This window comes from Lepidochelys kempii, chromosome 11, assembly GCF_965140265.1.
Source record: "Lepidochelys kempii isolate rLepKem1 chromosome 11, rLepKem1.hap2, whole genome shotgun sequence".
NCBI classification, from domain to species: Eukaryota; Metazoa; Chordata; order Testudines; family Cheloniidae; genus Lepidochelys; species Lepidochelys kempii.
The window spans coordinates 45,416,584-45,444,556 of record NC_133266.1 but is presented as its reverse complement, the minus strand read 5'-3'; the positions used below and the strand labels follow the sequence as shown (position 1 = coordinate 45,444,556).

At 39.9% G+C, this 27,973-nt stretch overlaps 1 protein-coding gene across 7 annotated transcripts in view; it reads left to right on the top strand.

Moving 5' to 3' along the window:
• SESTD1 (SEC14 and spectrin domain containing 1) overlaps positions 1-27,973 on the top strand; it is a 124,932-nt gene that overhangs the window by 52,202 nt on the left and 44,757 nt on the right. For all 7 annotated transcript variants that reach the window (XM_073306035.1, XM_073306036.1, XM_073306040.1 and 4 more), the window contains 4 exons: positions 1,740-1,853; positions 19,989-20,102; positions 24,546-24,643; positions 26,050-26,105. In XM_073306035.1, the coding sequence (XP_073162136.1) occupies positions 1,740-1,853; positions 19,989-20,102; positions 24,546-24,643; positions 26,050-26,105 (382 nt within the window). The remainder of the gene's footprint in view (positions 1-1,739; positions 1,854-19,988; positions 20,103-24,545; positions 24,644-26,049; positions 26,106-27,973) is intronic.

Here is a 27,973-nt window from a genome sequence, read left to right as displayed (position 1 = left end):
TACTGTATCAAGGGACCAAGCTTTCCATGTCCACTGAAGTTACAGGTCTCTCTGTGACAGTGATGTTTTTTTATAAATATTTTTACAAATTTGAGAGGTTCAAATTCTATCTGCAAAAATAAAACTTCTCTCGGGTGGATTTAAAAATAATACCTAATAGAAGTGGGAGGTGCTGCTTCATAGATCCATCACTTACACCGATAGGCTGCTAATTCTTCTCTGCTTGGCTGACTGATTACTTATCCTTTGTCAGTTTTTCGTGAGTGTTAGTTTCCTGCATTTTGATTTTTCAGGAAGAGCAACTCTTTCCTTTTCGCCTTAAGAGTAACTTTAAGAGCTACTGACTGGTAACTTAATGAGATTTGACATTTGGACCCCCAACCTTTTCTCTTTTGTCAAGTGCCTGTTGCCTCTTTCCTTAAGTCTGTATGCGTGCTCTTCAACAGGATGTGGGTCACATGTTCTAGAATAATAATGATGTTTAGAAGCACTTGATTCCGGGCTTCTGTCTGTACATGTAATGTGTCTCATTGTTTCTGTTATGAAGAATGATATTTCAAATACATTTTCTTGCTCCTGCAAGTAATCATCTCTCTCAAATTATCATTTAGAAAATCTAAATCACTTATTTATGCTGATCACTTCTCATATTTCTCTGGTTGGACAAAGAAAATCAATTAAGTCACTTTACTTTTTTAGTGACGCAGTATTTGGGTTGGAAACGCTGTAGGGGAATGTGTGTTTAAAAACAACCGTTTCTGTGAGTGTGGAGAGAAACCCATGAAGACAAGTTGTTTTTTTGTTTGTTTTTGTTTTTTCCCCTATTAGATTTAGGTTTTGCAAACCTTGTTTTTTAAATCTAAATTTTGGGTCAATTTTAATTAATTGTCCTATATTAATTGTTTTTCAACAAGATCATTTAAAATCAGTTCTACTCACAGTGCTTTTCAGTCCTCAGTACTGTATTCATATATCTTTGTCCTATATTACAACTGATGACCTCACAGAAGAGTAATGTGTGTAGCTGCCTGTCCTGTGATGTGAGGACAATATATAAATAGGCAAAATATATTTGAACTCAGGTTTTGTAAGGAAAATATTGGTTTGTCAACTTAATGCATCATTAAAAATATTTAATCAATTTAATGATACAGAGCGTTTCTATTCTGGGAACAGTAAACATGATATTTACATTATAATAGCAGATCCATTGATCTTAAATCCTGATTTAATAGTAAAGTATATATTTCTCATCTAACTTGACTTACTTCTTTATTGTGTTGACCTAGCTTTGGAGTTCTGACTTGAAATATAGTATCAGTTAGCTTGTATAAAGCTTGCAATTTAATTTCTTTTCCATAGTACATGGTTTTGTTACCACAGTATTGCAAGTAATATTCATTCAGGTAAATAGGGTTGTTTTTTCTGTTTTCCATTACTGATGGAGGGTGGCTAGTGGTTAGAGTACACTTTTGGGAATCAAGAGACCTGATTCTTTCCCCAGCTCTCTTCTGACTCACTGTGTGATTTAGTGCAAATTACTTAATTGCTGTATAATTTCTCTATGTAGAATTAGTGTACAGCCACCTATGTCACCTGGATGGTGTAAGCCTTGTTTAATTCATATTTGTAGAGAGTATTAAGATCCTGGATAAACAGTGCTGTCTAAATGCAAGTTGATTTTGTCATAAATGAGAATTTAATCTTGAATGTTTTATCTGTTTTCATTTGTTTTGCAGAATGTTGTTCCAGCTGAGGTATCACTTGTTTGTGTAGTAAAACCTGATGAATTTTGGGACAAGAAGGTTACACATTTTTGTTTTTGGAAAGAGAAAGATAGACTTGGCTTTGAGGTATGTATAATTTTTTTTTCCTATCAGGAATGTCGACTCTAAGCCTGTTAGAATGATGCATACCTGATTGAAATGGATATTTCTTAAAGAATGCTTATCAGTGTTCCAGATTGCTTTGTAGATACCTCTGAAAAACTACGGTGACCTATTGCTTTTAAAATATTCTTTAGCTGCAAAAAGACTTAGGCAGACTATTAAATGAAGTTTTGGAAATGGAGCTTTGCTGCTTTTATGGTGGTTTGCTTATGATGATAAAGCTGTTTCAAACCACTTTCCGTGCTTTTGACTACAAAAATTGTTGTATAATGCTGTAGTATATATTCTGTACATGGCACCACCACTGTGGACTATTCGGATGCTCCTCTTCTGCTGTCACTCAGGCAAGAGCAAACATTTTGAAGGTACAGTCCTTGGCCTTGCTAAATTCATCTCCTCCTTATACCTCTTAATTTTTGGTATTAGTTGCCAAGGTTATAGACACCCTATGTTTTTCTAAGATTGATTATGTTCCGACTTACATAAAACGGTGTGTATGTGTATATATAAGGGATTGCAAACAAGGATAGTTGCATCCTTTTATCTTTTACAAGGCTAGTGAAAAATAAAACTGCATTGTGACAAGTAGTGTTCTGAGTGTGGATTGACCCTTCATACTATCATTGTGAATGAGTCTTGTCCAAACTGAAATTTGGTCTCCTGTGCACATCCGTAGATCTAATGTCTGGTCATCCATTGTTCTGCACAGGTAAATCAAAGTGACTTGAGGGGGAACCTCCTTCCCTTTAAAAAGGATCAGAAAGAAAACACTCTCTCTTTCTCTCTGATGATAGACAAATGTTTCTTCCTGTTGCCAGGATTATAATATGTTCTCAGTTTCCAAATATTCCTGTAGAAATGCAATTTAAGGAAGAAAGGGGATGGGAACGTAGCAGCCCAAATATAGACACAATGTTGTCTTCTGTGACTGGGGATAAATAACTGTCTACTTAATATGTAAAGTGTAAGATGTCCCTAAAGATTTCACCAATAAGAAGAAAGAGAGCACTCTAAATAATTCATATGGAATTTAGGGAAGTTCAGGAAGCATTTGAAGTTGTAGTGTAAAGAAAGTTTCTTCCCATGTCATCCTGTAAGCCATTCCTCTTTTTGTTTTTTTCATCCTTATTAGTTGTAAATGTTACAGGCTCAGTGGTTTGAAATTAATCTCATATATACTTCTTTTCGACATCCCTTTCCTTAAGGCTTTTCTTGTGACTTAGCTAGAATATCTTTCTAGACAAATAAGCAGAATACCTAAAGTAAAAATCTGATATGATAATAAGGCAAAGTTAACGTTAAACAGTAGTATGGTGGGGTGGGAGGTTGGAAGGGAAGATTTTATTTGACCTCAAGGGTTTGTTCAACATCAGTCATTAAGTTATAGTTACTTGTAATTAAATACAATAAGGATAACCATTTAATGAAGAATGTTCTACATTTGTGGTGCTGGTGTAGGTCATTTGTACTGCTGAAATTAAACCTCTGTGTTTTAAAATACAATAAATATGTGACAAGTGAGTAGTCCATAGTGAGTTATTTCGAGGGGGAAAGCACAGAAGAAGTCCAAGTGCTGAAATGCTGACGTTCTGTTCTTTTCTGGTCAAGTGGAAAGCTTTTTCAACCAATCTTTCCTAATGACTCGTACTGTGGCTTGGTGGGTATGCACTCCAGGATATACAGTTCAGATATCAGTGAACAGAAACATGATGTACTGTTGTTTTAAAAAATCCAATTTGAATGAAATGTCTAAATTCAACGTACAGTTGTCCGCTATTAAGGCCTGTTTTGTAAAATATTTTCAGATTTGGTTTTTTGTTTTTTTTTAAATTTGAATAAGAATCAAGGAAAAGGGAGCACAGTGGGCACCTTCTCTCCCCCCCCCCCGCCCCTCCCGCCTCCAGTTCAAGGGTGTGGGAGAACTTATGCAGGCTTCACTTTCTTGGCAGGAGATAGCCTTTGGCCTGATGCTCCAGTTTTGTCATTTTGTGGCATTATCTCACTTGATCTGTTATTTTCCCCTGCTTCATTTTCTCTGTTCCACTGTGCAGTAAAATGCAGATTAGGCAATGGGGAGAGTGAAACATGGGAGAATAGGAGCAATTGGTGAGAGTAGCCCCTAGCTGTAAGTGAGCAACTTTTTCCACCATCTCTCCAAATTGGAGAGTTGGTCTGAAATCAAAAAGATGAAATTCAATAAAGATAAGTGCAAAATACTACACTTAGGATGGAAAAATAAAAGCTACAACTACAAAATGGTGAATAAATGGCATAGTGGTTGTAATGCTGAAAAGAATCTGGGGGTTAAGTGGCTCACAAGTGAAATATAAGAGAACAATGTGATACAGTTGTGAGAGAGGCTAGACATGTCATAGGTTCATAGATTACTCCTGGGGGAATTCAGCACCAAAACTTTAAAAATTTTGCACACAATATTTTAAAATTCTGCAAAATTTTATTTGTCAAAACACAATGTAGTTTCAATTTTTTTGATAATTTATTGCAAAATACCTGTCAGCAACTATGTCTGTAACAATACGGACGAAAAAAAAGATTCAGGAAATGTTTTTTGACAAATATATTTCTTACTAGGCATATTAATACAGAACTCTGAGTAACAATTCATTTAAACTACAATACAGAAACACATTTCCCGCATCTCTCAGAAACAGTGCAAAGGCTTGGGAGAGTCGGGGTAACGGAGGAGTTGAGGGAGAGGGATGTAGTTGCTGGGAAAGAGCCTGGGTATGAACTTTGAGGGTTGATGGTGTGGGTGGAGAAGTATGGAACAGGTTTTTTTGGAGTGGGGAGGGATTGTTAGGGAGCCTCCACCATGCATACCATGGCTGACCCCTAGTCCCTTTATTCAGTCAGGCACATCTGCCCCGTCCCCATGTGTCCCTGCACGCCTCCCCATCCCCATGTGTCCTTTCACCCCCACTCCCATTCAGCTGCTGCCCCAGTCTGTTCTCTCCACTAGCCCTTCTGAACCTCAAACTGTGACCCCTCCCAGCAGCCCGCCCCATGTGTCCCATGCTGTCCACCCCCCTCATATTTCTGTGCCTCCTGACCTGGCCGCACTGGCAGGGCGCTGTGAGGAAAGCAATCTTTCTCTTCCCTATCTGCTACTGGGTCTGCTCCCGCATGGTTGTGGCTGCTCTCTGTTCTTTCTCCACAGCAGCCCCTAGTTGGCAAACAGAGTAACTGCAGCACCTTTCCAGCAGAATGTATTTTCTGCGATGAAAACAAAATTCAGCGTGGCACATGAATTTTGAGCATGTGCAGTGGCGCAGAATTCCACTAGGAGTATAGGTTATAAGGCGAGGAGGTTTAAAAAAAATGGTCATATTTAGTCTTGAAAAAAGAAGACTGGTGGGAACCTGATAGTCTTCAGTGTGGTAAGGGCCGTTATAAGTGTGTTAAGGTCTAAGGACAGGGATTAATTGTTCTCCATGTCTACTGAAGTTAGAAGTAGTAGTGGGCTTAACCTGCAGCTGGGGAGATTTAGGTTAGATATTACAAGAAAATTTTTAACTATAAGGATAGCTGGAATAGCTTACCAAAGGAGGTTGTGCAGTCCCTGTCATGGGAAATTTTTAAGAACCGGTTAGACAAACACCTGTAAGGGGTGGTCTAGATGTACTTGGTCCTGCCCCAAAGCAGGGGGTTGGACTAGATGACCTCTCCACAATCCTTCCAGCCCTACATTTCTATGCTTCTGTGTAGGTATTTGTTTTCCTGGTCATTGTAACATACAGAATCTATCCAACATTGTACCTCTCCATTTGAGGTTTGTTAGAACATTACTTTAAAATGGAAGGCATTCCCTTCTGATGCTTGGGCCTGAATTTATACCAAGTGACTAAAAAGCAGTAGATTGTAAGAGGAAGTTGGTAGGTATGAGAGAGTGAACAATACTTCTAGTGTTGTAACAACTTTTACTTAAACCGCAGAGAATTTTTCATAAAATATGGAATTAAATAATATCCATTGCCTAAGGAATATAAGAGAACTTAGTCTGTCTTCCAGTTTTTTTTAAAAAACATAACTTAGCCCATGTGACATTCTCAGAGGCTGCTCCTGTTCTGTACTAGTCGGCTGGGCCCCCTGCAGGACAGCACTAATGCAAAAGCCTCTCCCAAAGAGATGGGGAGAAACAAATAAACCCCTAAAATAGAAGAGGAAGCTTGGGAATTTTGTTGAGAATAGTGCAGTGAAGCTGTATTTGGGAGGGCATAGGAGGAATCCTGATGCTCAGGCAGCCAGGTCAGGCCAGCTGGTTGGCACTGGCATCCATGAATTCTCTCCCATTCTGCCCCCCCCCACCCCCATCCTTCTGCATAGTTAAGCCAGTCACTGTCTTTCTAATGCCCTCCCAGTCCTGCCATTTGGAGTGCCAGGGTGCTCTCTTCCTTCCATGGCTCTACAACAGAAAATCTCTACTCCTAAGTAGGAGGAAAATGGGAATGAATGGGGGGTAGCATCAGGATTGGCACTGAGAGTGAGTGAAGAATCCTTGTTGGCATCTTTTCTAAAGGCTACTGTGAGACCATTAGGGACAGGTGACTTGACTCAACTGTGGTGCTGCAGGACACACTTGCCTTCATGCCATTTGACCTCCTGGCATCAGTACTCTGTGCCCTCCCCAGTACAGCTCCCACTTGGTTCCCAGCAAAGCTTTCCTAGTCCTATGACCGAAGCCTCCCTTGGAGAGGCTCCTTTTCTCACTCCCACCCTCTTCTAAAGCCAAAAGTAGAGAGAACCCATGTAAACAAGCAGCCAGTATTGCCCCAGGAGTTTGCTGCTGGCCATGCCCTCATTGACTCGTAGTTGGCCACTCCAAATCAGGGCGTTCCCAAATGGGCTGTAGATTGTTGTGTTACTCCCCAGGAATCTCATTTGTCTGGAACATGGAGTTGCTTATTCCAGGCATCCTTTAAATCTGTTCAGGTTTTTTGCATTAACAAATGCAAAGACTAGGATCCTTATAGAATTTCCAAATCCCTTTTTTATTATTATTACACTCACGATTATTAGAAATTCATATGTAATAACTAGGATCACTGGAAAACCTGAACATACCTTAAACCCAGAATCATTGAATTTCTTGATGGTTTGCAATTTGCATGCAGCTCAAAACTGCCCTCAGACTATTTTCTCTGCATATGGCATTCATTTAAAAAAAAAAAATCTTCTTTGACATTGATTCAGATACAAGGCTGTCAGATTAGCTTTTTGAAAATCAACAATCAGTGTGAAGAGAGGAGAAATGACCCATTTGCTCTTTTATCCTTGTGGAAGTTTTGGAACAAGTTTTAAAAGACTTTCCAAATTTAGGATTAGGGCGATAGGTAATCAAAAGCTAGGAGGTAAAAGCAGCAAAAATGTAACTATCTGGAAATCGTTGCAAGATCAGTACTTAGCGTAGTCAATAAAAGAATATTCTTTTGTGTCCTAAGACTGAATGGTAAGTACTGTAAGGCTTTCACTGCAGCAGTTAGACCATTGTAAATTCTTAACTGCTCCTTTAAAGATTTCTTGTGACAGAAATAAACAGAACCACACTGCAAAATCTGAAAATACATTTTTAACACATTAAATATTGGTGGCTATTTGTGTTAGTTCCCATAAACTCCAACTCACAATTCTGACTGAAAATATTGTGCTTTCTTATCTACCTGCCTTACATATTTATATAATCGGCATTACTGGAATATCTTCCTCAGAATATGCAAATAGCAATATTCTATCTCTTGCCATTTTTCTTCTGCCCCTTTTTCCTTCTGCCCCTTGAATAGCTTATAGAATTTTGTTTTGTGTTTGAGGGGCCATGTGTGTGTTTAAAAAAAATGTTGAAGGAAAACTAATTTGTTGTGCATTTAGACCCCAATTCTGCCAAGCACTTAACGCAAGTATTTATGTCCCACTGATTTTATTGAGACATAAGCACATGCTGAAGTATTTTGTTGAATTATGGTGTTCATTCTGAAAATGACTAAACATGTGTTAGTTGAAATACCTATGATTGCTATAACTGAAAACTGACAGAAAAATATCTTTGCTCACTTTTTGTGCATTTGAAAATGCTTTGGCCTCAGTCTTGCCAATACTTAGTCATGTGCTTAACTTTTGATAGGCTGTCTTTATATTCTGAAATTAAATTCTGTCATTGAACAGGTATCCATATATCACAGCTATTAATATTTTTTCATAGCACATTTATCCCCAATAGTTTGAAGAATAATGAAATTGCAAAAAGATAATTATCTTACCATAATCTTTTTTGCTAAAAATTACAATTAGGAGATCCTTATGTGAAGTTTGTAGATATTTTTAATGCACATCAGTGCTATCTAGCCACTGAAAATTTCAGTTTGCACAAAAATGTTGTTTAAAAAAAATCTAGTGAATTTTAATTAGAGCATACTCTTTGCCCACCTTTTATCCCTCCTATATTTTATCTGAGGACTGTGAAAAGCCCAATTCCTACCCCCCATGAATATTTTTTAATCACGAGCTTGTACATCAAGTATTTATATGAATATAGTATGTTTGTGGGTTGTTGGGTTTTTGTTTTTTAACTCTGGAAACATTAGGCCCCTTCTTCCAAATGGAAACTATTCTAAAAATTCAGGCTGAATCAGGGAAGCATCCCTGTTCAGTAAGAGTTTCTGAAGAATTCTTATATTTTTTTCTGAGCCTTCAGAGGGAATCAGTATGAACATCAAGGTTCTTATAATGCTTTAGACTTGTTAGGAAACAATGAGGAAGTTATACCACTCTGTGAAAGCCTATAGAGGAAAGTGAATGGATGGGTGAAATCATTGGTGAATTAAAGAGGAGAGTCTAAGTAGTGAGTAAAATCAACTGAGTGAACTTGTGAACTATTGAGGTCATAGTTGGCTAGATTCTAGAAATTTCTTATAGTAGGTAAGATGCCTAATAACTATTCTGTATAATGCTGGACTAATCTAAATTTTCTGTTTTTAATGCTAAATTCACTAGGTAGCAGTTTCTTATTCCAAGTATTGTAAATATGAAAGTATCTGATCAGTGCTTGATGGGTGATTAGTGTTCAGTGATTTAATATTAAAGGAAAATTAAAGGAAATGTTTATAAACAAATGACTGACGTGATGAAAATAGGTGATTGTTTTAAAGAAATGGTCAAAAGCTAGAATTTGTGATCAACTCAAAGTGCAAGAAATCTGGTTCTTCCGAATCTTCACCCCACTTGCCATTGAATCAAACTTTGTCTATTGAATTGGAAAATTGAGTTTTAACCCTGCAAGTGAGCAGGGGTGGCGAATTGTATGAGCCTGTGGTACCTGTGCTCCACCAAATTTCAGGGCCAGGTCTCTTCCCCCCGTCCTTTCTGCTGCCCCCGGACAATTTAAAAGGACATGGCGCCACCACCACCGGCAGTGCAACGGGGCTAGGCAGCTTCCTGCCTGCCTGCTCCACTTCCGGAAGTGGCCGGCACGTCCCAGCAGCCCCTGGGGGGGAGGGTGTCTCTGCGTGCTGCCCCCGCCCCAAGCACCAACTCTGCCAGCTGCAGCCAATGGGAGCTGCAGGGGCAGTGCCTGTGGGCAGCAATGCACGGAGACCCCTCCAGCGTGCCACCTAGGAGCTACTCCCAGAGGAGCGTGCCGGTTGCTTTTGGGAGCCGCCTGAGGTAAGTGCCACATCCCACACCCAAACTCCCTCCCAGAGCCTGTCCCCTGCACCCCCTCCCTCACCCCAACTCCCTGCCGCAGCCCAGAGCCTGCACCCCACACCCAAACTCCCTCCCAGAGCCCGCACCCGCTCCTACATCCCAATCCCCTCCCCCAGCCAAACTCCCTCCCAGAGCCCAAGTCCTCCCACACCCAGACTCCCTTCCAGAGCCGTAGGCAGGTGTGGGGGCAGGGGTGGGACTTGGACCCATTCTGGGCACCACCAAAAATTATACAGTCCTGCCCATGCAAGTGAGATGTTTTTAATGCCAATTATCACTGAAACATAGCCATGAGGATAATTGAAGTCCAGGCACTCTTCAGTATTGGCTTCACTGAAGGAGTAGTTTTAGTCTTCAGCACACAGATGCCAAAGATCAATTGGTGATTATGCTTTTAAAAACAACTGAAAGCGAGACTTGAACTTCAGAGGAAAAATTGCTTCCTCTTTCGTGCTACCGTTGCTTTCAGTGTAGTCTGAAATGAGCAACTGAAATAAATGAAACAAACACTTTGGCCTGGATGTACTTCCTCCACAGATTTAAACTTGAAGGTCTACCAGAAGATGCCTTAAATGAAGAAATTGAGAAAAAATTTTAAAGAACACCCCTTTTCACCACATCAATGGGAGGAGATGTTGACTGGACAATACGAATGTGGCAAAATGCCCAGAAATGGGTGGAGGCTGCAAGAAAGCATGCTTGGCAGAATGGGAGCTGGCCTGTCCTCCTTATTTGGTCCTTCATCTCCTGTTGGCTGGAGGAGTGGGTAGGGGCTGGACTGGACGGGTTTGGATGATTGGCTCTCACATACTTCCTCACCACCCCCGTCCCGGTCCATTTAAACTCTCAGAGGCTTTTTGAAACCTTCATGCTACTGTTGGCAGAATTCTTTCCTGTTTGTTCAGTTAATGAAAATAAAATGGGAAAAGATCAGAATCATCCTAAACTTCGGATGCTAACCTTGCTGAGAAAGTATTAGTAACATCTAGCCCAGTTATAAAGCACCTTGTGGAAGTTCAGACCATCTTTTGGGGGGGGAACCTTGTGGTTGGTTGGCTGAAAAATGACACTTCCCAATTGCACTTTTTGGAATGCTGAGAAAAAATTCTTTGTTTACATACTCTGTGTATTTAAAATTACCGCTGAGTAATGAAACTAATCAAAACTTGGCATGCACTTTATAAAACAAGGAACTCTGGAAGAAAGCAATACATTTTTAAAAAGGAATTGAAAGAGGTCTTTGTAGGATCCGACCAACTGGACATCTGGGCTGCTCTTGCAGTCCCAGAAACCTGGTTCTGTCTCATTAACAACAAAGTACTTCAAGCACCGAAGGACAAATTTAAAAAATCTATTCAGAGAAACTGTTGTATCTTTTCATTATTTAGCAAATATGATTGATCCCAAATACAAAGGTCATACAGAGGTTGATCCCAAAACAATTAGAATAGGCTGAAATACGGCAAATGGAATGTAATCCTGAGTTCATTTCTTCTCTTCTAGTGTTTAAAGTTCCAAATTTCTACTCTTAACCTTTGCAGTTAAGTTCATTAAAATGGTGGGGAAATTGTGGAAGTGCTGTCATGGGAGACAAGATGGTTAGATGCAGAAGTTTGCCCATCTTATTAGCTCACAATCTGTTGAACATGTTTTATCAAATTTGGACTAGGAAAGGGATATTGATTCCCTTTATAATTAAAGGAACAATTTAAATAGTTGGGTAGATCAAGTGCCTTATAGCAAAAGTTTAAATAAATTGCTTCTGAATATTTTAAATACTTATGTATTTACTGTGATTGTCAGATTTCTCTCTCATTTTTTCATGATTTCTTGTCCTATTTTCTTTCTTGGTTGCTCATTAAAAGCCACCTGCTTCAGCTGATATCAGGATAAGTGGTGTTTCTTCTGTTAACGATGAGAGCATTGTGATTACTTACAAAAAATATTTAGCTTTAGATGTCAACCTGGAGCATTGGATGTATACAGGACAAATCAGTTGATATCAAGGGGATAAAATGGTCCAGCTCATATGATAAGTATGGAAAATTAACACTTTCTTGTTAATCTAATTGGTTATTTACTGCTAATGCAATAATATAATTGTACTGATAGTTTTGTTTGACAGACTTCTATAATATTGCCACTCTGTTTTACCCAACTATGTATTAATTTTAAGAATGATAGGCTCATGTATTTAAATTTTAAGCAATACTACATATTTCAGTGTAATAAATACACTGACAAAACAATGAAGTGTACAGCAAAGTTGTGCGCTACTTAAGTTGACCCAATACATTTGATTATATTTTGTTTGACAGATGTTGTCTTGTTCTATAGCCAAGATTAAGTTGAATTAAAGAATGGAACTAGCTGGTTAAACAAAACTATACATTCTAATCCTCCAGTATTACCTTTTTGAGATTTTTAAAGATTGTTACAATAATGTGTGCAACAACATTCTGATGCCCCATAACACTGGGGGAAGCCCCTTATAACCACTGAGAATCAGTAGGGCTTTTAAAATTAACTTTAGTGTACTTCTAGTCCGGATGAATCTCTCAGTAGTTGCTGTGCTGTTTCAGAAGTCTTTATGTATAAAACTACAAACACGCATTTTTTTTGACCTATGGCCTTCATCAGGTTTTGAACACTGGATATTTGTGTGCTTCCTAGTAAAGATGATATCTTAATACAATAGATAAGTGTTTCAGTATTTGTTTAGATATTTAGAAATAGACTAATAACTAGTATCCAGTATGGATGCAGATACTGTTTTACTTTGTATATTTATAAATTCCATTTTATACATTCTGTAAAGTTCCCTGTGCGTTTACAGTACTACATAAATATCCATTAATAATAAAGTAGAATATCAGTCTCCTTTTTTGGAAATGAAGGCCAGCTGTCCTTGGTATGTTTATAAAATAACTCCTTTTTAAATGTACCTTTTCTACTGCTAGAAGAGATGAAAATCCAGTTTCCTAGGATAATCCCTTAATATAGATAACATACAGAACTGGAGGATTTAGGTCTATTAGTAAACCATAGATGATCACACTCCAATTTGCATTAGCTGAATTAAAGATCTTAAATTACTCCAAAGTTAGGATACAGGGCTTGTGGATATGGATTCTTCAGCAATAAAGTTAATACAGTTTTTCTTCCCTAAAGAGACCATTGGTCCCAGTTTTACTGGGGCCATTCCTGTTTTTTTTAATATGATGTGTGACAAAGCTCTGTCCTTGCCTCCGTGGGTCCCGCGTTTCCTTGCGGATTTCGCTAGCCTCAGAGGCTCACTGTGACCCTCCATGTAACCCTTCTCTCTCTAGCCATTTTCTACTGAGCCATTTTCATCATAAGCCAGCGAGGGAGGTGAGGAGAAGTTATCCTTCCTTGCACAGTCTCTGTTGTCTCCCAGTCTCAGTGATTAATCAGGGGAAAAGGTGTGGGGGTGTGTGTGTGTGGGGGGGGGAGCCCGGGCCCACCCTCTACTCCGGGCTCCAGCCCAGGGACCCTAATAGTATCAGCTATGGTAGCTGACATTTTAGAAACATAACATGTACAATTCTCTGGGCTACTCCCCCCACAGCAGCCCTCACTTCCTCAAGCTCCACTTCACCCTTACCTCAGGGCCTCCTTCCTTGTGCCTGATATGGTATGTACTACTCAGCCTCTCCAACAGCACAACTTCCTCCCGCAGCTCCTGACATGCACACCCACCTGACTAACTGGGAGGCTTTTAACTAGTTTCAGCCAGCCCCTGATTGGCTTCAGGTGTCCCAATCAACCTAGCCTTCTCCCTGCCTTCTGGAAAGTTCTTAATTGGCCCCAGGTATCTTAATTGACCTGGAGCAGCTGCCATTTCCCTTATCCTGGTACCAGGGATTTGTTTAGCCTGGAGCTAATATATCTATCTCCCACTACTTTTCCATAGCCATCTGGCCTTGCCCCATCACAGATGTCAGTGACCTGTGAATTTTTTAGGATGCTTAAATATCCTGGCTTTTTTATTTCATCAACAAAATGTTTGTTTGTTCATAACATATTGCTGTATTGTTCGCTCTGGCCATTGTTTTCAGAGCTGTTTTTACTCAGTGAAAGTTAAAATGACACAATATACTCATTCAGAATAATACATTTCTAAAAGAAATCTTGCACTCCTAGGGCACACATATGTATCGTTGCCTCAGAAATAGGCCATAGCATCACAAACACTTTTTTTAAGTGTATTTCTTTTCTCTTTTGAGAGAGTATTTTGCAGTCCTAAAAAAAAATCCCTGATTTTTTTCCTTTTACTATTCCCTTGAAGTCACATTGCTGTCAAGGATAAATGGTTACTGCAAGAGCAGCATTTTGTTAATGCGAGCAATATTACAGTTGTCAAATATTCCATGAGGCTAGTCTTGTGATAAGGAAAAACTGGATATTAACCAGGGCCAGCTCCAAACCCATTACCATTTCTCTGAGTTATATGATTGCCTTCTTGATACCCATTGCTATAGCCAGAAGAGTTGTGCGGAGGAAGGCCAAGATGGAAGGAAAGTGGGGACTCCAGCCATTAACGCAGTCGTTCTCAAACTTTTGTACTGGTGACTCCTTTCACATAGTAAGCCTCTGCATGAGACCCCCCCCCCCATAAATTAAAAACACTTTTTTACATATTTAACACCATTATAAATGCTGGCTGCAAGGCGGGGTTTGGGGTGGAGGCTGACAGCTCGCAACCCCCTATGTAATAACTTCATGACCCCCAGTTTGAGAACCCTTGCATTAACACTTTCTTCTGCCCTTGGAAGGCCCCAGCTACCATCTGTTCTGATCTGTCCTTTTTTCTCTCAGGAAATTTAATCTTTTAACATTAATTTTTATATCAGACAATCCACTATCCAAAAACATTTAATCTGGTTTCAGAGAAGACCTGTTTTTTCCATAAAGTCAACATAGTGAGCATTAAAAAGACTTAGATAAATTGCAAGCAAACAATGGGTTTTTCTTTCCTTTTTATCATAACAAAGGCTTATTTGCACACACATCTCATCCATGTGGACTGAATACTGGTTAATCAATAGAAAACTGTCATACCTAATGGCTTCCCCCAAAAGGGGAGAGAAGATTAATAATATACTCTAAGGTTGGTGTTGAGACTAGTGTAATTTAGTATTAATGGTTTTGGAGGGGAAAGCAGATAGCTAATTAAAGTGTGCCAGTGAACGAATGTTGTTTGTTACTGTAAGCTACAGTGGATTGTGAGAAACTCGTACACCTCTACCCTGATATAAAGCGATCTGATATAACACTGTCATAAATATAAAGGGAAGGGTAACAACCTTCCTGTATACAGTACTATAAAATCCCTCCTGGCCAATGGCACAAAATCTTTTTACCTGTAAAGGGTTAAGAAGCTCAGGTAACCTGGCTGGCACCTGACCAAAAGGACCAGTAAGGGGACAAGATACTTTCAAATCCGGGGGGGCGGGGAAGGTTTTGGTCTGTCTGTTCTGTGTGCTTGCCAGACACAGATCAAGGAAGCAAGCAATCCAACTCCATTAGAATCAGTAAGTACTATCAAGGGAATGCATTAGCTTATTTTTGTTTTGGCTTGTGATTTTCTCTGTGCTGAAAGGAAGGTGCATTCCTGGTTTTCTTTTTGTAACTTTGAAGTTTGGCCCAGAGGGAAATCCTCTGTCTTTTTGAATCTGATTGCCCTGTAAGATTATCTTCCTTTCTCATTTTACAGAGGTGCTTCTTTTACCATTTTTCTTTTTACTAAAGTTCTGTTTCTTTTAGAATCCGATTGGGGTTTTTTGTGTGTGTCCTAAAAACACCCAAGGTTGGTCTGTGGTCATCGTGTTTATTCTCAAGCCTCCCCAGGAAAGGAGGTGCGAGGCTTTGGGGGGATATTAGGAGGGAATAGGAACTCCAAGTGGTCCTTTTCCTGAGTTTGTCTAAATCACTTGGTGGTGGCAGCATTACCTAATCCAAGGTACAAGGGAGAATTTGTGCCTTGGGGAGTTTTTAACCTAAGCTGGTAGAAATAAGCTTTGGGGTCTTTCATGTGGGTCCCCACATCTGTACCCTAGAGTTCAGAGTGGGGAGGGAACCCTGAAAAACACGAATTTGGATATAACACGGTAAAGCATTTCCCCTCCTCCCCCCTCCCTCCCAGGCTTGCGCAAGCCTGGGAGGGAGGGGGGAAGTGGAGCGGCGGCATGCTCAGGGGAGGAGGCGGAGTGGAGGTGAGCTGGGGCGGGGTGTGTGTGGGGGGGGGGGGTCCAGGGAGGGCCGCAGCAAGTAACGGGGGGCACAGAGGAACAGCTACTCGCTCCAGCTCACCTCCACTCCGCTTCTCCCCCCCCCTCCCCCCAGCGCACCACCGCTCCACTTCTCCCCCTTCCTCCAAGGCTTGCTACGCCAAACAGATGATTCGCTGCAAGCCTGGGAGGGAGGGGGAGAAGGGGAGCGGCGGCATGCTTGGGGGAGGAGGCAGAGTGGAGGTGAGCTGGGGCGGGGCGGGGAGCTGCTGGTGGGCGCTCCGCACCCACCAATTTTTCTCCATAGGTGCTCCAGCCCCAGAGCACCCATGGAGTCGGCGCCTAGGATGGCAGTGTGTCTGGCTCCGACATGCTACTCTGAGTGGCGTGTTAAGGGGGCTGGGCTGGGGCCAGGGGGTTGGATAAGGGGCAGAGGGTCTTGCGGGGCGGTCAGGGGAACGGGAGCAGGGGGGGTTGGATGGGTTGGTGGTTCTGAGGGGTCAGCCGGGGGCGGGAAGTAGGTAGGGGTCAGATGGGGGTGGGGCCAGGCTGTTTGGGGAGGCACAGCCTTCCCTACCCGGCCCTCCATAGCAAGTTCAATAAAACGCAGTTTCACATATAACACAGTAAGATTTTTTGGCTCCCAAGGATTGTGTTAGATCGGGGTAGAGGTGTATGTCTTTAAATGCTTTGGGAAGCATGAAGGACAATGAAAAGGGCCAACTAGCATAATGGAAGATGAAATTTAACTTGAATAAATGTCAGGAAATTGAAACATAGGAGTTTTAAAGGAACTCTAAAAAAAAAAAAAAAAAACTTTTTTTTTTATAGAACATATAGTCTGCCTATGACGTTCACTGCCACAGGAGGTGAGACAGTTACTATTACTGGATTTTCAAAAGCTATAGGAAACTTGGACAGCAATAACATTTGTAGGTATGCAAGTTTAAAATAATTACATCTCATACTTCAGGACACAACGTGATCTCAAGCAGAATTCCTCTCTCCACTTGTTCAGTATTGCACACCTGGCCATAGTTGCTTAAGCTATTTGTCCACAGAAATTGAGTCAAATTCTGAGCCATTATTTTAAAGAGAGGCATGCTGGTGGGGGTGGGGATGTCTCCTTCAATGCTGATCCATAATCCTTAGCCTTTTCCCAAGATGAAGGATGACTTCATCCAGATTATCAGCATCATTTTAGAGTACTGCATTACTGGTCTATGTCTTGGATTAAGATCCTGAGCTGCACTTAGCCTCAGTCCATGTGCCTTCAACACACATTCAGCTTCTCTTTAGAGTTCAAGGAATTGTTTATATTTCCTCAGGAACACTCACAGCAGTAATCCTAGAGAACTGTCGATAACTCCAATGTAATTCAAATAAAACAGTTTATTCAACAGAGAAAATAGAGAATTAGTGAAAATAAAGCAATTTTCGAAGCTTCCTATTTGAGGCTCACATTACATCAAAACTTGCTGTTCAGGCAGAAATGTGGCAGTTTGTTTTTGTTCTTATGTTGCTAGTGAAGGTGTGAGTGAAACATTTGTATATTCTGTGATCGGACCTGTCCTTGCTTTGTTTTCTGCCTTAGTTGTCCTATCTAGCTCATGTTCTCTTCCTGAAATAAGTTTTATATGTCATTCACACAGTACACTTTGTACGCAAGAGAGGCTGTGTCTACATTACTCAAATACCAGGACAGCTGCAGTGGGACCATTAGGATAGGCAGGGTCTAGGCAAAGTACTAGTTTAGGCAGTTTGGCCACCAACATTTTAACTGTTTTGATGCATAAACTTGGTCAGAGCAGGTCTGCATGACATCATGGTAAACCATATTTTTTGTCAGTGGCACTCTGACTGTTTCTACTACTCTTGGAGCTCAACTAGTATTAGCAGTGAGAATATTTGGGGAGAAGGGGCTAATTTTAATAAATTAACCTTCCAGGCGGGTTGCACTTCCCCCATAGCATGCTTGGTGAGTAATTCACTCATATTTTAATCCTGACCCCCCACAAAATATTTGAACTGTGAGTGGGGTCCTTGTGATATACACTTTCTTGAAGTTGTCATCTTACGACAGTATCATGATGGCCTGGAAGCAGCCCCATTATGCTGTCTTCTGATTCACTCTGATTATAGCAGTACACAATGCTAATGGCATCTTTATTGAGTAGATTGTATGCCACCTCTGCTTCCAGTACAAGTTATATAGAAATGTAACTCATAGAAATGCTTCTGTATTATGTTGGCTGGTGCTAGAGAAAATTCTTAGATGTATCAAATTTCAGAAGGTGTCACACACCATGAATTTGTTTATCAAATGAGATTCTCTGCTGATGAAAACTGAGAGAATGCCAATCCATCATCATCTCTCTCTCTCTCTCTCTCTCTCTTTCAGATAAATTATCTTTAAAAATAATACATAGAGATTTAGTATGAGTGTCGCAGTTGCTGAGCTAACTGCACCTCTGATTCTTTGGGAGTTCACCCACCCGCTCTCATGCCTTTACCTTTCCTGGGGTGGAATCCTGCAGTTCTCCCACTCTTAGAATGGGTCTTGGGTCACAGTATCCTGTGCGTCAACCATGCCTACCCAACAGGTATAACAGAGTTTGGCACCTGCGAGTCTTCCCTGTGGGGGAAGTCTGTGATCAGTGATGTATAATGACCAGAGAGCCTTCTTAAAACCAAATACCTTAACTGCCAGAACAAAGCATAACATAAGAGTAAAAGGATTTTAAAACAGAAAGTCTATACACGCGTGTATCTTACCTAGAGTCCTCGGCGGACCTCTCTTGCCCCAGATGCCTTACCTCTGGGAGTCTGGCCCTTGATCTCTTCCTCCCAAACAATTCTGCCAGACCAGGCCTTCAAAGTGAAAGGCTCTTACACTGTCTCTTAAATGTTTGCTGAGAAGTGTTAATCAGGATCCACGTCCCTCTTCCTGAGTGCATTTCCTGACAGTCCAGCTATTGTATTACCTCAGTATGTGCATACAGTAAATATCACAATAACCCGGTCAACACATAATCATGCATTATTACGGGCAAATTGTCTCAGTGAGTATGGTGTTTTTTAACTAACATACCAAATTATGCAAAACTTTTCAGCTTAGATGAACTCCTTGTCCGTATTTTTGAGACAGTTCCTCAGCATTTCTGTTCCTTCACATACAAATATAGGCAGGAAAGTGGTTTCCAAAAATTAAGATTATATTATTAAAGTAAAAAGAAAAGGAGTACTTGTGGCACCTTAGAGACTAACCAGTTTATTTGAGCATAAGCTTTCGTGAGCTGCAGCTACATGTGATGAAGTGAGTTAGATAATTGGTTAGTCTCTAAGGTGCCACAAGTACTCCTTTTCTTTTTGCGAATACGGACTAACACGGCTGTTACTCTGAAACCTATTATTAAAGTGGTATCCTAAAGTTTAATGACGAATGGAAGAGAACTGGCAAATTGCAACTAGTAACAAGTAATAACAGCATGACAAAACACATCTTTTATTTTGGATCCTGGACTAGTAAGGCCATTGTGCGACTGGAATTTGTCTTGGGTAGAGGCAGTTTGAGAACCACAGATCTAGGCAAACTTTTGTACTGGTGACCCCTTTCACATAGCAAGCCTCTGAGTGCGACCCCCCCCCCATAAATTAAAAATCCTTTTTTTTATATATTTAACGCCATTATAAATTCTGGAAGCAAAGTGGGGCTTGGGGTAGAGGCTGGCAGCTCGCAACCCCCCATGTAATAACCTTGTGGCCCCCTGTTTGAGAACCCCCTAACCTAGATTCAGGGAATTCTTGGGTAAGACAGTAGTTTGAGAGGAGGTTGGTGTCCAACGTGTGGAATAAAGGAATGGATTACAGGCTTCAAGGCTGGAAAATATAGTTGTTTGTTTGTTTCAAAAACATATTGAGTAAACTGCTGTGCACCAGTTCAAACCAAGTCTTACAGCTACTTATGGAAAGACTTGTCACTTTTTTTGTAAAGTACTTGAAAAATATATTCTGTTTATTCCGTCTGTCCTCCTGTTGTTCAAAGTAACAAGCTTAATAAAATATATTAAATTTTGTAGCATAGGTTTCACAAAACCATGTTACCAGAACTTACTTTCTTAATTTGTTACAGGTTATTTTAGTATCTGCCAACAAGTTGACTCGATACATAGAACCATGCCAACTGACAGAAGATTTTGGAGGGAGCCTTTCCTATGATCACATGGACTGGTTGAATAAGAGGCTGGTTGGTTTTTGTTTGTTTTTTTTCTTTAAAACTTTAAGGTCTGTGGGGCATGGACTGTATTTCTGTGTGTGTGTGTCTCTTACCACGTTTTGGTTGCTACCTCAATGTTTAGAATACATTATAATGTAGTAGAATGAGAAAAATGCACTTTATATATTTAAAGAGTCTTATTATTCTAGTAGAAATTGAATTTATTCTAGAGGGGGCAAAGCAGATGTAATTATGTTGTTTAAGGAGCAGATTTACTCTTTAGATTCTGCTGCATATTCTCAGTGTTGAAAAATCCCCCAGGAGTGCGGGGTACAGGAGCAAGGAATGCTGGGGGGGCCTGGAGTCAGCTGAGTTTGGCCATAGAGAGGGAAGGCCCAGGCCAAGCAAAAAATGCTCTGTTTCTTCATGTTTCCTAGACAGTCTTTTAAGATAGGGCTCCTATGGAGCCATAACCAGAGTTAAAAGCTGTCCTCCGTCATGGTGAATCCCCCTGCAGTGCAGTTGCCCAGGTAGATGCAGGCGTGCAATTTATACCTAGGGGTAGATCTGCCCCTAAATTGTTAATAGATTCAAATTATTTAGGGGATCATTTGGTATATACACATTTCAGTATATTTTAATTCTGTTATTAATTGAAATTGGTTTGAAGATCAGAATTTACTTTAAAAATGCATTTTTAAAACAATACCTAATCTTGAAAGTGGAATAATTTCTTCCCTCTTTTTTTTTTTTGTATAATATAATTTTAAAAGCAGACCGACTGCTTTGGTCTGAATATGTTTTCAATCCTGGAAATCGAAGTCTTTCCAGCTAGCTGCAAAACTGGTATAACATAAAGAGCAGTTTTGCAACTTTCCTTATTATAGTAGCACATTAGTATGTCTTTACTCAGTGGCAGTGGTTTTCAACCTGTTGTCCGCAGACCTCTGGGGGTCATCAGACTGTGTCTGTTACCCAGGGTTTTCAGAACCCAAAGCAGTGGTAACTTAACTGTTTCTCTTCAGGCAGTGTCAGGAATAAATCAATGGGGACTCAGCTCCTCCATCTGATAAACGATTGGTACAAACAAGAGTGCTTTTACCTAAAATTACTCTTTTATTAGGTCTGAAGCGTGCGCTCACACACACATATACACATATGCTATAGCAGTAGTCTCAGAGCACCTCAAGCATTTATAGTTATCCAAAGTCTGAGATGCATTCGAGTAATTAACAGCCAGGTTTCTGGGGGCCCTTCTTTCACCCAGCAGCTCCTAGGGACTGAAGGTGTCAGCTCCTTGCCTGAAGAAAAGCTTCTTCAGACTGCTCCCAAGTGTATTTTTTTGCTTAGTTTTTTAATAACAAAGCACATAACTCATAGTGGGTCACCATAGTAACCCCTACGTCACCAATTCTTTAAATTTTAGCAAACTACTTACTATTTTTTCTTCTTAAAGCTTTCCTAGTATTTGTAATTATAACAACAATAAAACTTATATGTCGGGGGCACTTAAAACCAAGGTCGGCTGTCCAAACATTCCTTCCATTTTCATGGTACACTAACTCTCTGTTCTGTCCTCCCATTCTGATTAGCAAAACTGCCATCATGCTGCTGTTTGGCCTTGCCTTTCGAGCCCTAAGATTATAGCTAGTTGTGGCTGGACACAAAATGGTTGACTGTGGTAATGACATGTTGCCCCAGAACTTGACTACGAGGACTGCGAAAGTTTATCATAAAACAGTGGTTTTCAACTTGTGGTCTGTGGGCCCCGGGGGTCTGCAGACTATGTCTAAGATTTCCAAAGGGGTCCGCACCTCCATTTAAAATTTTTTATGGGACCGCAAATGAAAAAAGGTTGAAAACCACTGCTCTGTGGTAAATGGATGATCTCTAAGAGGTGAGAGAAACCTATCATTTTCTGTTTTCTTCAGCTAAATGTCTCAAGTGCTTTTCTTAGACAAGAGGAGCATCCTTAAACACAGCTTTATGCTCTCTATTTCCATCCTTGACTCAGACTTCCAATTTGCTTCCACTGTCTGTATGATCCTGGACCCTGAACTTACCTTCTCACACATCTGTAAAAGTCTTTTTACCTCTGAAATACCACCTGTTTTGTGTCACTACCTTAATTCTGCTTCTGTTGAAATCCCCATCCATGGCTTCACCTTCTTTTACCTTGAAAATTGCCACTCCTTTCTCTGATATCTCCCCCAAGTCCAGCACATATTAGTGTGAAATCTTGCTGCAGACTTCTTCTACACATTTGCAATAAGCTTACAAACATGTCACCCCCATTCTCAGTGACTGGCCTCCGTCTTCCTATTTAACTCACACCCTCTTGTCAACTGTTGGAAATGGGCCATCCTGATTATCACTACAAAAGTTTTTTTTCTTCTGCTGATAATACCCCACCTTAATTAATTAGTCTCGTTATAGCTGGTATGGCAACACCCATTTTTTCACGTTCTCTGTGTGTTGTAACAAAGTTTCTCCTCTACCTTGGTGGGTCTTGCGCTTATTGGCGGATTTGCTCGTCTCGGAGATTCATGGCAGCCCTCAGTTTGGCCATTTTTGTGAACTTCTCCTGTGTCTGACCAGGAGTTGGGAGGTTTGGGGGGAACCCGGACCTGCCCCCTACGCTGGGTTCCAGCCCAGGGCCCTGTGGAATGCAGCTATCTAGAGTGCCTACTGGAACAGCTGTGCGACAGCTACAACTCCCTGGGCTACTTCCCCATGGCCTCCTCTCAACACCTTCTTTATCCTCACCATAGGACCTTCCCCCTGGTGTCTGATAATGCTTGTACTCCTCAGTCCTCCAGCAGTCCGCGTTCTCACTCTCAACTCCTAGCGCCTCTTGCTCCCAGCACCTCACACGTGCGCCACAAACTCAAGTGAGCTCCTTTTTAAACCCAGGTGCCCTGATTAGCCTGCCTTAATTGATTCTAGCAGCTTCTTGATTGGCTGCAGGAGTTCTAATCAGCCTGTCTGTCTTAATTGTCTTCAGAAGGTTCCTGATTGTTCTGGAACCTTCCCTGTTACCTTACCCAGGGTAAAGGACCTACTTAACCTGGGGCTAATATAATCTGCCTTCTATCACTCTCCTGTAGCCATCTGGCCCGACCCTGTCACAGTGTGTGTGTGTGTATATGTATGTATGTATGTATGTATGTATGTATGTATGTATATATATAATCTTCCTACTGTGTTTTCCACTGCATGCATCCGATGAAGTGGGGTTTTAGCCCACGAAAGCTTATGCCCAAATAAATTTGTTAGTGTCTAAGGTGCCACAAGTACTCCTCATTCTTTCTACTGATGCTGTCTTACAGATGTGTCTGTCTCTTCTTGTTACCTAGCACTAGACTCCTTTCTCTTCCTTCATATACCCTCCATAATGTTGGTGCCAAGGCTTTCTCCTTTGCTGCTTCTGCCATCTGGAACAGCCTTTCTGATTCTGTGTAGTTTCAGATCTCCGCTGAAAAATGTTTTCATTGCCTAATTTCTGTTTCATTACCGTATTTAGCACTGTAAAGTGTTTTATACTACAGTGTATGAAACATGCTGTAAAGTTATATTGTATTGAGAGGGCTGTCCAATTTCATGTCGAGAGGGCTCTTTATTGATGCCTGAATGGACTGGATGGGGTACAGAAACTTCACCTCCAGGCCAAAGATTAGGAGTTGATGCGGTGAGTAGCAGGTGAAAGTTGATATCCATCTCTAGTGAAATGAGTGACTGGTTTCAATCCAGTTCCTAGTGCACAAGAATGCAGACTGCACAACATTATCACTACTAGAACGAATTGATGCTCAGTTTTCATAAAGAACTCAAAACACAAAGAAACTGAACAAGTACACGCAGTCATTGATTTTATAGGTTTTGCCCTCTGAGATCAGAAACCAATAAATTTCAAGGAACCTTGACCAAAGTATTTTTTACTTATAGCCATGTGCTCCTTTGTTTTTAAAAGTTATTGGTTACAGTACAGACCAAAGCTGGAAATTCAGATAACAGTTGATGTACTTAATCCATTTTTTAGTGGACAGATAACAAAAATCCCCACCACAGTCTTTAAGAGGTAGTCGTAAAAAAGCAAAGAATTAAATGGACTGGATGAGTAACTATGGCAATGAAGACTTAAGTTTTGAAAGATTCTTCAGGGTCTTGTAAGCATTTTGAAATTCAGTCCTAACTCGAATGTATTCTAATATAGAGTTGCTTAATTCCCTGGAGAATCTGACACTGCAGGCCTCTGTCATTGTAGGGAAATTATATTTTCTAACCTTTTTCCTATACCGTCTGAGTCTAGGAGGTAATTACTTTGACAAGTGTGAAGCATATTAACAGAGCAATATAGATACATTTGGACTGGTAGTGTCAAACTGCGTCTTTCACAAGCACAAAATGAATTTCTTTTCACTCTTTAAAAAAAAAAAAGTAAATGCTCTTTTAATTAAAAGTATTTTTATTTAGGTATTTGAAAAGTTTACAAAAGAGTCTACATCATTACTAGATGAGCTTGCTTTAATTAACAATGGAAGTGATAAAGGAAACCAACAGGAGAAAGAGAGGTATGTGTACTGCTTTTTAAAATAGACATGTTTCAGCATAAGTCTTAACTACCAGTTCAGCTGCAATATGAAAGTCTAATGTGAAGGGACTGGTGGACAACACAAGTATTTTTCAGTAATTCGTTTTCTGGCAGGCATTAAGGTCCAGATCCTGCAACTGACTGTATGTGGTCACACTCCTGTTCCTGTGCACAGTCAATTGCAGGTTCAGGCCTTCGCAACTAAGTAAGCAAGATGTACTTGATCCCGGTGATGTCCCTTCGCATTCTCAATTTGGGAATGACCAATGAAGTGAAGCCCAAACTGTTAATGTGATAGTCTGTTATATGATTGATGCCACAAGGAGCTTTGATTAACAAGTTTTTCACTGACCCTTCCATCCCTAGCTTGTGTGTTTCTGAGTTTTAAGTGAAAGGAGACAAAATGGGATGAGTCAGCACTGAAGCATAAGCCTCAAGTTTCAGTTTACTGACTCTAGTTGTTTGTAGTTGGATTCTTCCCGTTATTTTAAGCACAGTATACCTGCTAAGGTTTAAAAACCGCTAATGACAGTCACAAACTGCCAGAGAGAAAGGGCTCCAAAGAGGAGGTCACTGCAACTGTATGTATTTAGTCAGATGTTTGGAAATAGGGAGAAGAGAGAGAATTGAGAAGTTGTGTATAAAAGTTCTAAAGGGCACAGGTATTTGAATTTTTGGTATTTATGTGGGGTAGTGAAATCTGTTGTGTAAATAGAAATGCAGGATGTTTCCTAGTGCAATAAAACTTCTTTGAAAATTATTATACAATGTTAATTGATTTATAAATATCCACGTTATTAATATATCTGTCTTTCTTGTCTTTAAATACCAAACTAGACCATGTTAATATTGCTTGCCAGGTTTAATATTGCTTGCAATTGCTTGCCAGGTTTAATTTTGTTTTAAGTTACATGTGTTGCCATATTAATGTACCAAAAGTGTTTTCTTTCATTTTTATCTTTTCTATTATTACTTTGCTATAAAAAATTACTATGTATATGTTTACAAAGAGCCACGGAGACCAAGGATGGATAAGATAGTGGGCTAGAACTCAGCAAGTCTGAGCTCAGGTCTAGGCTCTGCCAGAAACTCCTCATATGACTCTGGGCAAGTTGCTGAGGTCCTGATCCTGCATTGTCATCGATGCTGGCAGGTCACAGTGCAGGAGCAAGGCTTCTGTCTCCCCATTCCCCACCTGTAAATAGGGATAATTACACTTTTTCTCCCACCCTTTATCTGTCTTGTCTTCTATAGATGGCTAGCTTTTTGAGGCAGGGACTGTCTCTGACTTTGTGTTGATAAAAGGTAGCCACAATCTCAGCTGAGGCTTCTTGGTGCTATTGTAATACAACTACTTAATAATATGTTTACTTTTTTTATTACAAGGTCTATGGATTTAAACTTTCTTCCGTCTGTTGATCCAGAGACAGTACTACAGACAGGTACAGTCAGTTGAAAATGATCAGTTTTTGATTACTACTGTAGTTTTATTTATTGTTTTTAAATCTTCCGTGAAAGCAGAAAGGATGCTTATAACTACGTAGTAGAATAAACTTATTAACAAATGTATTAACGTTTGAATTTAAAAAAAACTTTAAAAATTCGTTGGTAAATGGAAAAAACTCTACATGTTTCTTCTCTGAAAAAAAATCACCTTGTCTTCTCAATTTAATATCCTTTACAGCAGCACCAGACCTAATTCTTTTATTATATAAATTAAATACATTATTATACAAATTAAATACATTGCCTCTGAAATACGCAAGTTGTCACCACTGAAGAATGAGTTACTGTCATTAGCCACCAAATGGTTACAACACAGACTGCATTTTCCCCCACATGGTTCTGACAATTTGCCTCAGCCTAGTTCTGAGCACCATTTGTACAAGTGAAATGTTCCCATGTCAGTTCAATGCTTACCTTCTCTCTTGAGTGTCATCAAAGCAATTAAAAATTACATAAGATAATTTTTTTCCTATTACAAAATAAACCAGTTAAGGATAACGGCAGTAGTAGATATTAACTAAAAACTGCTTAAAAATCCTGCTTCATTGGATAAAAGGAAATAAGACCTGATACAGAGATCCTGGTCTTAGTCTCGAGGATAAAAATATTGGGAACATTACCTCAGCACCCCACTAGCTAATCTGTGAGTCATATTAATATTTGCCACGGAGATCTACTGTGTCTCACATCCTCTGCCTGCATGCCTTAGATCTCCCATAATAGAAACAAGGTATGGGAGAGTAAGACATTGATGCAGTATTAAGGTCCTCTGCTGTAATCTGAAAAGCTCTTAACATATACTGAGTATATGTATTCAGATCATACCAGTAGAACTTCAGAGACTAATTTTGCTTTTTGTTTATCTCCAATTGTAGTTAGCTTTCTGGATGCGATATTTGAATGCCTGTGTTAAGCCAGTAGATGGTTCCTGTGGTTGGTAATGGATTACAAAGCCTTCCATTTCTTATTCTGTTGAAATCAAGCCCAGATAATTAGTGAGTGAAAGTTCTTAACATGGGTGGCTCCAGTGTGAAAAGAATTGGTGATCTCTGTTCAGTTTCTACAAGACAGCAGTCCACTTCACAAAACCCAGCATAATTGGCTACCTTATTAACGGTCTTTAATAAGCCATAGTTTTGAATTGTCTACACAAATTAAAATCTTCCTTCCAGGTCAGAAATGAGGCAAATAGATTGGGGCAGAGATGGGGAAGCTTACACTGTTGAGGTCTGTGTTGTACCTCTTCTGGGGTTAAATAAAGGATTTCAGTTGCCCAGAGCTATACATTCAGCATCTTTCACAGACTCCAAATTCACACTTAAATTCTCTATTTTAAGAGTTCCACTATGAACTTAAAAAAAAAATATTTTTCATATGAAAATTTAAAATATTTTATTACTGAAAAGTGAGTTACAAGTCAATTGAAATTCAAGCTTTTGTCCAAACTATAGATTCGGAAAACTCCCAGGTTAATTTGTTTGCCTTGGATCCATCCTTCTTTGCCTTGTCATAAGTTTTATATAAAAAACCACATGGATGATAAACATAATCTAAAAATAATATTTTTATTAGCTAGTGAAATAAAAAAATTGTAGTGTTAGATTTTAAAAAAATCACTTGGATGCTTCCAAAGCCTTATTCATTTCACATAAAATTTTTATATTTATTAGTACTTTAATAACATCCTTAATTGTTCCATTGTCAGAACAATAGAATGCGACTTCATTAGAAAATTCAGATGTATGTAGCTTGTGGTAGACCATGGAGCTTTTTGTTTTTAAGGCAATAATAACCAAAAATGACT